The 12251-nt window shown below is 42.0% G+C and overlaps 1 protein-coding gene across 4 annotated transcripts in view; it reads right to left on the bottom strand.

Annotated features, from left to right (window-relative positions):
• The window catches only part of tmem94 (transmembrane protein 94), a 41458-nt gene that overhangs the window by 12838 nt on the left and 16369 nt on the right, over positions 1-12251 (bottom strand). For all 4 annotated transcript variants that reach the window (XR_004655115.1, XR_004655116.1, XM_034861062.1 and 1 more), the window contains 13 exons: positions 11860-11964; positions 10615-10788; positions 10248-10463; positions 9792-10104; positions 8385-8558; positions 7548-7650; positions 7179-7387; positions 5877-6058; positions 4622-4742; positions 3133-3248; positions 1909-2008; positions 1379-1487; positions 223-415 (listed from right to left, as the gene is read on the bottom strand). Coding sequence is in view for 2 of the 4 variants with exons in the window: in XM_034861062.1 (XP_034716953.1) it covers positions 223-415; positions 1379-1487; positions 1909-2008; positions 3133-3248; positions 4622-4742; positions 5877-6058; positions 7179-7387; positions 7548-7650; positions 8385-8558; positions 9792-10104; positions 10248-10463; positions 10615-10788; positions 11860-11964 (2115 nt within the window). In the remaining 2 variants the exon portion in view is untranslated. The remainder of the gene's footprint in view (positions 1-222; positions 416-1378; positions 1488-1908; positions 2009-3132; positions 3249-4621; positions 4743-5876; positions 6059-7178; positions 7388-7547; positions 7651-8384; positions 8559-9791; positions 10105-10247; positions 10464-10614; positions 10789-11859; positions 11965-12251) is intronic.

Here is a 12251-nt window from a genome sequence, read left to right as displayed (position 1 = left end):
ACAGGCAGAATAATTAAAGCGCACCTGTTATGCTTTTGTTTTATTTTTATTTTTTCATTTATTTTTTCATTTTGTTTTTTTGTACATCAAAGCATGTGAATCTATTATAGTAGACGCCCAATAGCACAAATATGGTGCTGAAAGGAAGTATAAAAGGGGCTCTTTAATGCATTTGAATAATCTCTCTGACTTAACAAGTTTGTGAGTGCTTGCATGTCTAACCTGCTCTATGAGCTTGACCATGCTGACACTCTCTCCTTGGTGGAAGGTGACGGAGCAGCCCAGACTGTTGAGCTGTCCGGAGAGCCTCAGAGGAGACAGACCATCACCGTCTCTGTCGTTAAATCCTCCTCCGGTGGCATAGCCGAACGTCTCCCAAGAACACTGAGAGGGGTACAGAGGGTCCAGAGCAATGCTGTGGAGGCAGAAAGTTCAACATTTACTCATGGGCCAATCTCAATTTACAAGTGGACCATCTGTCTAGGTCGTTGATAAACCGAGCCCTAGGTATCCTCCGGAAAATGAAAGCTCAGATGGGCCGATCTGGAATCTTGACCCTTATGAGGTCATAAGGGGCATGGTTATCGCCCCTTTCTCTGCTTTGCCCACCCAGAAGTTTTTGCTCACCCATGAGAGAGAGACATCATGGCTTTCAAATTAGCAAAGTGGCAGTGGGTCAAGCCCCCCCCCCCCGTCTCTGCTCCTCAAAAGCTACAGACTCAGAAATGGCACATACTAAGGAAAGCTTGTTGTGGGACTGGCTCTAGTGGCTGGAATTCTGCACCAAGGTTGGATTTTTGGGAAACTTTAGACACAGTATTAGGGGACCACTAAGGTCTATATAAAGAGACTTCAGATACAGTATTAGGGGACCACTAAGGTCTATATAAAGAGACTTCAGATACAGTATTAGGGGACCACTAAGGTCTATATAAAGAGACTTCAGATGCAGTATTAGGGGACCACTAAGGGGTATATAAACATATCCAAGGAGCACCATGTCATGGGACCTTTAAACGAAGACTAAATTGACTGGGATCCAGTACTTGCTAACATAAGTGCACTTGAAACTTTTGGCAATTTTTCCTTATTCCTTCTATTTTTTAATAGTAATTGGTGACTGCACCTAATTCCCTATGTAATGAACTGTACCTGTAAATTGTGTGATCAGTGTTTAATGAGCGACTGTAAGCCACTGATTTCTGTGGATTATCCAAAATGGAAACACTGACAGTTACTGAGATTTGTTATTAAGAATATATATATAATTTTTTTTTTTTTTTTTAATTTGTATCGCAGATCAAACAGTATCATTACAAATCAACAGTGGTTGAACCCTAAATACAAATAACACCAATTTACACATTTAAAAAAGTACCTGAGGTTACTCTGTAGAAACAGGCGGCTGTTGCGGAAATTGGCGGAGCTTCCCAGACAGCAGGTAACCTCCCTGTTCTCCTGCATGATCTTTATCATCTCGCACATGGCTGTAAAGGAGAGAAAAAAAAATAAGTGTCATTATTACTATCATGCTAGTCTTTCACTGCCAGGCTTCCAAAGTACTGCGAAGGAGTGGCTGGCTACTTCACACAGCAATCAGAGATGGGAGAAAAAAAAACATGCTCTGGTTCATTGGCATTTCTTTAAACCAATCACAACCGTCTTGGGCGGAGCTAAGCTACGAGTGGAGCCACGGTGCCTCTTCAAATTGCCTCAGGAAGGAACTTGTTTTGGTGGAACATGTGAACGTTTAAAAGCAGTTTTAGTCGTGCAACAGAGAACTCCTATTGGACCGATAGTCTAGCTAGTTTGTCCTGCAAAAGAGAGGCTTTTGCAGGACATAGGACACTATGAAAAAGAAATACAAAAAGTGTCCAAAACAAAGTCGGGAGAGTGAAACAAACTCACTGTCAGGGGTGCAGTCAGTGAAGAGTGGCACCAAAAGAGGCACATTATCAATGTTCTTCAGATGAGGACGAACCTGGTGAATACCACGAGGTAGCTTGGCCTAATGAAGAGCAGGGACAGAAAAACAGGAACAGTCAAAAATTGTAAATGATGAAAACAGAAAAAAACAAAACATGTTTAGACTAAATGTCAATAATTTAAGTTCTTTATTAAACAAAACATCAGCAGAACATCTTTCTAATGAATCAGCGGATGTTTGTGTATGTGTGTGCGCATGAGTGCGCCTATCTTCATCAGATCTACTTAGAACTTGGTTTCCAGGGTACCCAATGAACTCTGGGGTTGGGAATTTAGAGCAGTTTGGAGAGCGTTGGATATTGGATATTAATAAACTGTGAATTAAACTAAACAAATGTTGAAAATGTTGAGAAAAGAGCTGCCATAACGATGACCCTTCCGTGTCTACCCTTCACAATAAAAGCACAGCTTAAATTCACTCAGCATTTTGCTAAGAGGAAACTCTATTAAGAAAAAGCTGTCTACCTTTCACAATAAAAGCACAACTTAAATTCACTCCAAACATTTCGTTAAGAGGAAACTTAATTTAAAAGGCATTTTTGCCAACACTAAAACAAACGACAAGACAGAACCGCCGTCAAAAAAACTCTTGATTTCTAGCATCACTTAAATTCATGAGCCAGCCCACTCCCTCTTTGAGTCCCTGCCCGGACTGGTTCTGGTGGTTGATTAACGCAGATTTTTGCCGATAGGCTATCATAACGGCACAGCGCCCTGAGTCCATGAGGCAAAAGTCTGTAATTATATTTATTTAGCAAAATCTGAATCTCTGTCAGGTAAATGTAGTAGTACAATGTTTTCCTCTGAATTAGTCAGGATTAAGCAACAGGGTGTGGATGCATTTTAAGTACTTTGGGGTCCTTCTGTAAGTATCCGAGGACCTGGAGTAAGCTACAAACAGCATCACCACAGGCCACACACTTGGCCTGTTCCGAACAGGCCCATTTTGAATGGGCACTGCACTAGTACCAATAATCCACATACATCATCTCCTGCTGGTTCAGAAAGCAAAGGACAGAGGAATCAGTCAGAAATGTGGGGGTCGACGTCAAACAGATGCTGATCCTTCTTCTATTGTAAAAAGAACTGAGCAGTAGCTTCATTGGTTTTATTGAACTACCCATAATACCCTTTTATTAAAATTACCCTGTTGCAGTCCTCCAGAAAGCTGGGCACGTCGCTGTCTGTGGGCTGGAAACTGGCCAGGTCAGAGTGGGCTTCCTCCTCTGGTAGCAGCGGACCTTCTGCTTCATCCCGGGAATCTGGACCACATATGAAGAGAGACTCTCAACCACTCGCACATTTTACAAATAGCTTTCTCAGTGTTCACTTGTTAAGACTTAGTTTAAAGAAACAGGTTTTTGACTTAAACACACACCATACGTAATTAGGAGGTCTAATTAGCAAACATAGAGAGGATTTCTTTTGGTTCCAGTCTCTGCTCAAATCTGATGTGATAGCCAGCTCACTGGACAGGGAAATGTCATAATTTGAGAAGATCAGATTTAAAATGTAGGTGGGTTGGAAAACTTTCCATGTATTTATATTTGTATTGAAGAGCATCTCCAAATGGACCAGTGTTTTACCATACTCTACGCTACAGATGTACATAATAACCATGTATTAATTTGGTTTCTTTGTGTGAGCGTTCTAACCTCGGGTGGTTTATGAGGACTATAGTTAACTGCTCCACATGTCTTATTATTCAAATGTTTTTATTGGGTTTTGAATTGTAAACACAAAAAAAAGTGTTTCCAGCAGAGACTTAAGACTACTCCACTGATTTAGCACTCCTATAACATTGTCATACTTATTCCACACATGCTTCTTTCTTGGCAAAATCTAGTGCCTACATTACCTACAATGCAATTCACCTGCCTACAGTTGGTCCTGAGTGTCACTCCCCGAGTTAAGTTGAGTGAAGATGTGAGTTGCGCGTGCGTCACTTTTCAACAAGTAGCCTACGAGAGACTTCTGTAATGTCAACACAGTAAAAATGGACCTACTTAAGGAAGTTGGTTCACTGCTGCTACAAGTTAGCATCAAACACAACAACGGCTGTCACTGGAATGGTGTTTTGAGCTAACGTTAGCAATCAAATAACCATAGATAGCTAAAACGATTTTTAAATGATTCCCATCTTCTGTTATTGTTTGTAATGATAAAGCTTATTATTTCATTGATTTCACTAATTTCAGTATGAAACGTTATGCCGTAAACCGTTTAAATCTGAGCATGCGCGACTCAAAGCTGCACTCGACTCACATCGGGGAGTGACACAGACATTTGGGTGCGTTATGCTAGCAGCAACCTCAAGCTATGATGAGGAGCGAGCTACAAGCTACCCTAAGATTTTTTCAATTTTCAAACTTGTAGTCTTCCCAAATGGCTTGACTTTCTTTTTCCATGTATGCAGTAGTACTTCCCCACACCTGTAAACACACTTTTATGTGTACAGTCGGTGGAGGTTCCCTTTTAGCATTCAAGTCCTGAGTCCACACAAAATGTAAACCCTAAAAATCCATACAAATACAAATCAAACCTGCAGTCAGTAGAAGCGGCATGTAGTGCATCACTAAAGTAAATTTAATAAAGAATATTAAGCTGAGTTTGTACATATACGTGTGGTACCTACCTTCATGCAGGGAGCCGTGACCAGGGCTGGATGGAGCTCCATCACAAGGACTGTCTCCGTTTGGAGTCAAAGAGATGTGACAGTTCCAGCCTGTCTCTAAACCCATCTTCTCTGCAAAAACCTGCATAGACACAAAAGTAGCCATATAACTCAAGCACTCACACTCTTCTGATGTACATTTTGTAATTGATTTTTCAACACATCTTATATCTTCTGTGTATTTCCTTCATGCACACATTTATCTGTCCCAATATGTTTCATTGATGATTTCTACACCATAAGTTGCTGAGAAATTGTAATGTCTATTCTTTTTTTAAGGATGCAATTTTGTCTTTTTTTGCTAAGAAAAATAGCTCTACTGCTAACAATTATTGCAGTTTTTTATAGCAGTAACTGCAAGACGGCCCCTTGGTGCGTCCCAGACTGTGGACTGGAAACAAATGCATGCTGGGTTATACATTATATACATTTATTGGATGACCACGGTGCTGCCAGCAGAGACATAGAGAGACAATAGATAAGAATCATTTCATTTCTTGAGGAAAGAGTATCATACTCATACGCGTTGTGGTCAAACTAACCAACCAGTGGCGCCGACAGGATTCTGTTTCATAGTACACACAAAAAAAACGCCCTGTAACTAAAGCGGTTCACCGCACCAAAGATCAGCTGTTCTTCTATTATTTAATGTGTATGAGAGTGTGCTCCTAGTGTACTTTCATCACATCATAATCACCAGATTGTAAAACTATTTGACTAAAGCGTTTTGTAAGAGAGAGAGAGAGTGGTGGATGCGTTAAGAGCAGCTGTCGGCAAGCTTCTACAGCGATATGAAGAACATGGTTTATCTGTGTGCCATGTAAACATCATATCCCAAATATTATTTAAAAAAGAGCAATATTCATGTCCATGTTGACACACATGATTCAAACAACATGCTAGATCCGTCTGTTGGTTTAGCGATCCTCATCGTCCTCTCTACGGATCGAGTCATACAAATGAACGCTGGGATTAATGATGGATGGGTTGTTGGTGAAATAATGTACAGTATATTTAATTAAAAAATGAGCACTGTGAACAGAACAGAGGGCAGAACAGAGCTGCTTCTGGCTGCTGTTCCTGTACTCATTTACACATTGTAATCGTTAGATGCGCTGCATGTCTCACAGTGCCAACAGGATTGAGGCTGCCGCTGCCACTGTTACCAGCTACATATGGTACTACTGAATGCTCATTTAAGCTCATGAGTGTTCACCTTGCTGCGAAGCTCATCCTCCATGGAAAAGTAAACGAACCGGATACATGCGGTGACGAGGGAATCGATGAGCCGGACGGTGTCCAGCCTCGCCTGGAACTGGGACGATACCATGCCCATGAAGATCTGCCCACTGAGGGCCTGCACACAGTCGTCGCGCTCCACACCCTCACCTATACCCTCTGTAGACAGGAAGGGGAAAGACATTGAAAGGAAAACAGAATGAGAGAATATTATAACTATACGTCCTTCTAGGGTTGGATATCCATATTTGATACTAACACTGTGACTTTGATACCGGTTCCTGATCGATGTTTTTTTAATTGTGTGTTTTTTTTTGTTAATTTTGTTACCTATTTTAATTTAGTTTTGTGCCAAATGTCCTTGTTAGTTTTGGTCATATTTAGTCATTCACTTGGTTTTTTTGGTTAGTCAAGTTTTAGTCGACTAAAAGTCTCGTCATTTTAGTCTAGTTTTAGGTAAAAGAGAACTCAAGGTATCTTAGTCAAGTTTTAGTAAAAACATTTTAGTATTTTTTAAGTAAATTATTTCTGAGATTATTTCAGTTTCATTATTCCAAAAATGATGCTGTGTACTATGAATGCATCTTGATGACACCATAATCGATTGGCGAAAGGCTTGAGCCAGCGGGTCTGGGGAGAGGGCAAATAATGCTCTGCAGTTTTATTAAAGTCACAGTGAGTCACTGCAATGCCGATTAAATTGTTTCGAGCGTGGTTGCAGTTTTTCAAAACTTAACGCAGACATCTTCCACTATGATATAATAGTAGGCAAGGCGAAAGCAGTCGCGGTGCTGTTGACGTTACACTTCTTCTGAGACGAGCAGGCACGGGATGGGGCTTTATATGCCCTGGGGACTGACTGACAGGCTGAGGTTGCAAGGCAAGGCTACTTTATTTCTACAGCACCTTTCAGCAACTCAAAGAGCCTTACATGAAACATTAAGGAGCAATTAAAAAAACTGTTATGATGAAAATAAACACAAACTAAAATAATAGTATACAAATATTAGAATAAAAGTTACAGTGAGTAAGAAATTAATAATTTTTCAAATTAATAGGTTGTAGGGACAGGTTTGGGAGGAGGAGGGAGGGATTTATTTTTATTTTTAAAAACAGAATGATAGGTTTGGAATTATTTTTACAGCTGAAATCATTTTGTTGTAATTCCAGAGGGAAAGCACCGAAATAATATCATTATGCACCGAGAACCAAATTCCAGGTACCGGTATCGGGACTAGTATTGGTTCACATGCGAAAGGTACCCAACCCTGCGTCGTACCATCGGAGCTCCAGCTGTTCCTGCAGGAGTTGTGTTTGATGGGGGTGGTGGAGGGCAGATCCAGTCCAGAGAAGAGGCAAGGACCACAGGTCAGCTCCACACACTTCCCATTCAGTTGGCTGGACAAGGATACTTGCATGGGCTTGTAGGCAAATGCAGAGCAGTAGCCTGACAGACAGGCACGCTGGTAGAAATCCAGAACCTTCTTTCTGTAACAGGCAAAGGGACAGGTTAAACAAACAATGGGTGAAAGATGGGAAAGACTACAAATATGGATGATATTGGCTTGTGATTAATATCGTGAACTCGTTTTTATACTTTGTTTGACTTTTGATTGAGATTTACAGCGTAGTAAAAATGGCACTGCACCTGTCTGAGCCAGAGAGGGGATAGATATCAGTTCCATCCCAGAAGTCAGTGCAGGACTCCAGGATAAGGTCGGCCGAGCCATGCGACAGCATCTGGACGTTATCTGCAACAGAAAGGTCAGAGGGTCATGACTCTATTAGCAATAAGACAAAAAAAAAAAATTCTCTTCTTAACTTACTCTGCTTTTTGGGCAAAGGGAAGAGAAAGGGAAAGGACAATTTCCCATAGTAAAATGCAACAAATACATGAAAGTGTGGTTTCCTGGTGGAATCACGAAAATAAGTGTGGAGAATTACAATAATCTGCTTCTGTAAAAACGGGATGACTAAGAAAGACAGACTTTTTAAACTGTTGCCAAGAGCTACAAGCTACGAGACACTCTCTGGACAGACACTGCGCCCATCTTGGTTTGAAAGTGCCAGCAACCAGGCAGTCTGGTGGTGCGTTTGTGGAACAAGGTGTGTGTGACTAAAGGCAGCGATCACTGCAAGCTGATGTACATGATTGGGGTACAGTAACTGAGGGGAATGCTGATTGATCAGTTAAAAAAATGCCAAAATCAGCTGCAATCCGAAACTGTGATCGGGACATCCCTAGAAGTTTTTCAAGTACTTGTAGAGACAATAAAATCTGCAAGTCCAGCAGGCGAGATGCTCCACTTCTGAGACGCTCTAGGTGTGGTAAGGTGCGTGGCTCAGCAGGAACGCAGCAAAGACACGCCCATTGGAAAATCAGGGTTAGCTTTTATCATTTCATTTAAAACTAAATGAAACAAACCAGACTAGTGTGACAGAAACCTAGGTAGATCGAAGTGTGTGTGTGTGTGTGTGAACTCACTGGAGGAAGAGTCTCGTACAAACAGGGAGATAAGGTGGGAGATGGGAGGCTGGCGTTTGGTGAAGTAATGAAGGCGGCGGGAAGTGAACTCCTTTGTCTTTTCTCCGGATGGCAGTTGGTACAGAGCCAAGTGGTTCTCCTGCTTAAACAGCTCCCTCGCACCAGGAGTGAACCCTGAGAGAGAGAGAGAGAGAGAGAGAGAGAGAGAGAGAGAGAGAGAGAGAGAGAGAGAGACACAGACACAGACACACACACGCGCACACACACACACACACACACACACACACACACACACACAGAGTTGTTGTCTAATAGATTTGAACAGTTAACACAATCTAGTACTGAAAACTTACTTTTCTTCACACAACAGAAAGTTCTGTTGATAGAAAACATGTTTATGGATGTACATCTATTTTAGTTGGACTCTAGTTAGGCTCAGTAATTGTTTACCACAATTTAAAGGTTTTACATCAAGGAAAAACCTTTCATTAATTACCTTTCTGACCAGAGAAGACATTTGTGCACCCAAGTGACTTACAAAAATAATTATGATTCTCTTGCTTTTTTGGCAGGTGAACTAGTCCCATTCCAGAAGGGGTGCAAGGTATATCGACTCAATGTCGTTATTGCAATATATCGAAAGAATGCAATATTTAGTTGATTTTGTGGAGCGCCGCGTCCCGTCTGTAGGCTGTGTGGCTTAGTTGTGAAACACTATGATGGTCATCATTTTATTGGCCAGTTGCGGTGCCCCTTGCACATGTTAGAGACATGGATAGAGACAACCAAAACGGAACAAATCAGAAGAAAAAAGGTGTGTACTTTTCTCTTTATTTATGTATTTATACTGTCCAACCAGTACATGTCCTGTTCTCTTTATTTATTTATTTATACTGTCCAACCAGTACATGTCCTGTTGTCTTTATTTATTTATTTAAACTATCCAACTAGTACAACATGTCCTGTTCTCTTTCTTTTTTATTCAAAATTAATATAGATATCGCATTATCACAATTTGTCAATAACGTGCAACCCTACATTCCAGAACAACAATGCAACAGCTTGTGGGCTTAATCTGACTTACTCAGTAACACCATACAGGGGTAGAGCTTTCCTCATAGTGCTCAGACAGTCCTCTTAAAGTGGACCAACAAAAAAGGGACTTCACATTATCAGTATACCTGAAAGAGGACTCAGTTCTCAGAGCGTGCAACAAACTCTGTTCCGTGCTTCTGCACACTATGCACACATGTTTTATAAAATGTGTTCTGTGGATATGCAGCTAGCAGATAGCGAGGAGATGTTTGCTGTATGTGACAAAAAATTTTGTATTCTAAAAAACGTGTGACATCGCTTAGAGCACCTTTAACTAGCCCAAAAAGAACCCCACCATCATTGCATGCTCACCGATGAGCCTGGAGAGCTCGCAGAGCCCCCAGGGGACGCAGACGGGCAGCACGCTGCCATGGCTCTCCTGCAGAGCCAGGTTGGACAGGTGGTCAGAGAAGCGGCAAAGCTGCTGGGTGACGCTGGCGTTGCAGAGGTTCAGCATGATGTTGAGGCCCAGCGGCTTGAGGGATGGCAGGTGGCACTGCCAGGAGAGGTTGTCAAACTGGATGCTGGCTGGGTTCTGCTGGTCCTGCGACAGGCTCAGCATCTCCAGGTGGTAGTCGCACACAAAGTCATCGGCCTCCGCCTCCGGGCAGCCCATTGAAAAGTCCTGGAGACATACAGGACAGAAATGACACAAAGAAACAACATTACAATACAGCAGAGATCGTGAAGTCAAATTAAGCTTCAATTTTCGCTTTTGTTTTTAATAACCATTTCATACAGTTGATAGGTTTCAGCTCCAGTTTTTACCTGGGCCTGGTCATCCTCTCCCCCCTCGACATCATGGCTGAAGCTTACATTGGATCCCGAGTGGTGTTTGGTGCGAGTGTGTGCGGGCTGGCAGGTGCGGCGCATCCGGAATGTGTCAGACGAGCGAGCAGTGTCATGTGACGTCTCACTGGGCTCCGGCCCGTCCCCCAGACGGGGTTCTGCTGGTAGACACAGCAGAGCCTCTGCCTCCTGGGCCTGTGCAGCAGTCACGAAGAGTCAGGGAAGGATACAATACTGTGCATCGTCAGGTAAAGGAAGTCTTGAATTTCAGTCAGTTTTTGACTAAAAATAACACAATCAGGCTGCTACATTTTAGAAAAAGAAAAAAACACACACACATACACACCTCATCCCTGTCGTCATCTGTCTCCATTCGACAGTAGGAGCTGACAGACAAGTCGTCTCGGAGATCATCCTGGCTGTTGTGAGGTGGCTCCACTCGTCCACTGAAGAACAGCACAGTCTCTGGACTGGGGTTAGGCCATGACAGGATACCCTGCTTGTCTACACAACACAGCACCTACATACACACGATTTAAAGATTACACACATGAAATAGTTTCTAATGCAAGTACATAGATAGTTGGTATATTAATTGTTTGTAATTTGAAACTGAGCAGCTCCTTTAAAGGAATATGCCACAGTTTGTTGAAATAGGGTTATTCAGAGTCACTTCAGAGCCGTTTCTGGTTTTTGAAATGGCTGTAGAGATCCTTTCCATAATGTTTTCTGGTTTAAAACGGCTGTACAGATCCTTTCCATAATGTTTTCTGGTTTAAAACGGCTGTACAGATCCTTTCCATAATGTTTTCAGACGTGTCCTTTGTGGGGAAAAGTACTCGCAGCATGAAATCAGGCAGAGGATGGAGGATGATTGTTTGTGACTGACTTCTAACAGTGTTTGTCTGGTTGCACTAGAATCAGAGACACCAGCTGCTCCTCTGTTTTAAAAAAAAGAATATCTCACCAATTGTTGAAATAAGGTTATTTACCTGAGGAGATGTTTTTTTTACAGTGTGTTCAGGGGACAGAAAACTAGCAGATAGTGAGGAGATGTTTTTTACAGTGTGTTCAGGGGACAGGTAGCTAGCAGTTAGTGAGGAGATGTTTTTTACAGCGTGTTCAGGGGACAGGTAGCTAGCAGTTAGTGAGGAGATGTTTTTTACAGTGTGATCTGGGGACAGGTAGCTAGCAGATAGTGAGGAGATGTTTGCTGGGTGTGACAAAAAATGTTGTAGCCTAAAAAACGTGTGACATCACTTAAAGCACCTCTAACCCTTGCGTTGTCTTCCATTCAACCATGCATTGTCCTACCGGGTCAAAACTAAAAATGTACTCTTATTCGTGTCTCTTTTGGCGCTTTTTTCAATGTTATTGGCACCTTGAAGTTTAACGCATCTTTTCACTAACATGTAGAAACAGCAACAGGGTAATCAAAATACGTAGTAGAAAAGAAACCCATATTTCTGATATAGACATTTAGACTGGTCAAATTTGACCTGAAGACAACACAATGATTAAGTAACGGGAAATAATCACAATTGAAAATTGCCATTAGATATCTGTCCCCTATCTTCCCCATCATACTCACAGTGACAGATCCTAGAGTGTGTAAAAGGCTGGAAGTATAACAGAGTGTCTGAGACTCTCCCTTCAGGACGCCAATCAGGTGTCTCCACACACAACGCAGCAACTCCTACACAGACACACACACACACACACACACACACACACACACACACACACTCTTTCTATTACGTACTAGAGACAGAAATGTGTGTCAAGACATTCAAATGAAAAAAATAAAATTCAAAGGTAATATTTAAGGTCCCATGACATGAAAGATCCCCTTTAGGAGTTTTTTTCAACAATAATATGAGTTCCCCCAGCCTGCCTATGGTCCCCCAGTGGCTAGAAATGGAGACAGGGATAAACCGAGCCCTGGGTATCCTGCTCTGCCTTTGAGAAAATGAAAGCTCAGAT

The sequence above is a fragment of the Etheostoma cragini genome, chromosome 21, assembly GCF_013103735.1.
Source record: "Etheostoma cragini isolate CJK2018 chromosome 21, CSU_Ecrag_1.0, whole genome shotgun sequence".
NCBI lineage: Eukaryota > Metazoa > Chordata > Actinopteri > Perciformes > Percidae > Etheostoma > Etheostoma cragini.
Note: the sequence above shows the minus strand (reverse complement) of the source record. Positions and strands in the feature narration are given on the sequence as shown.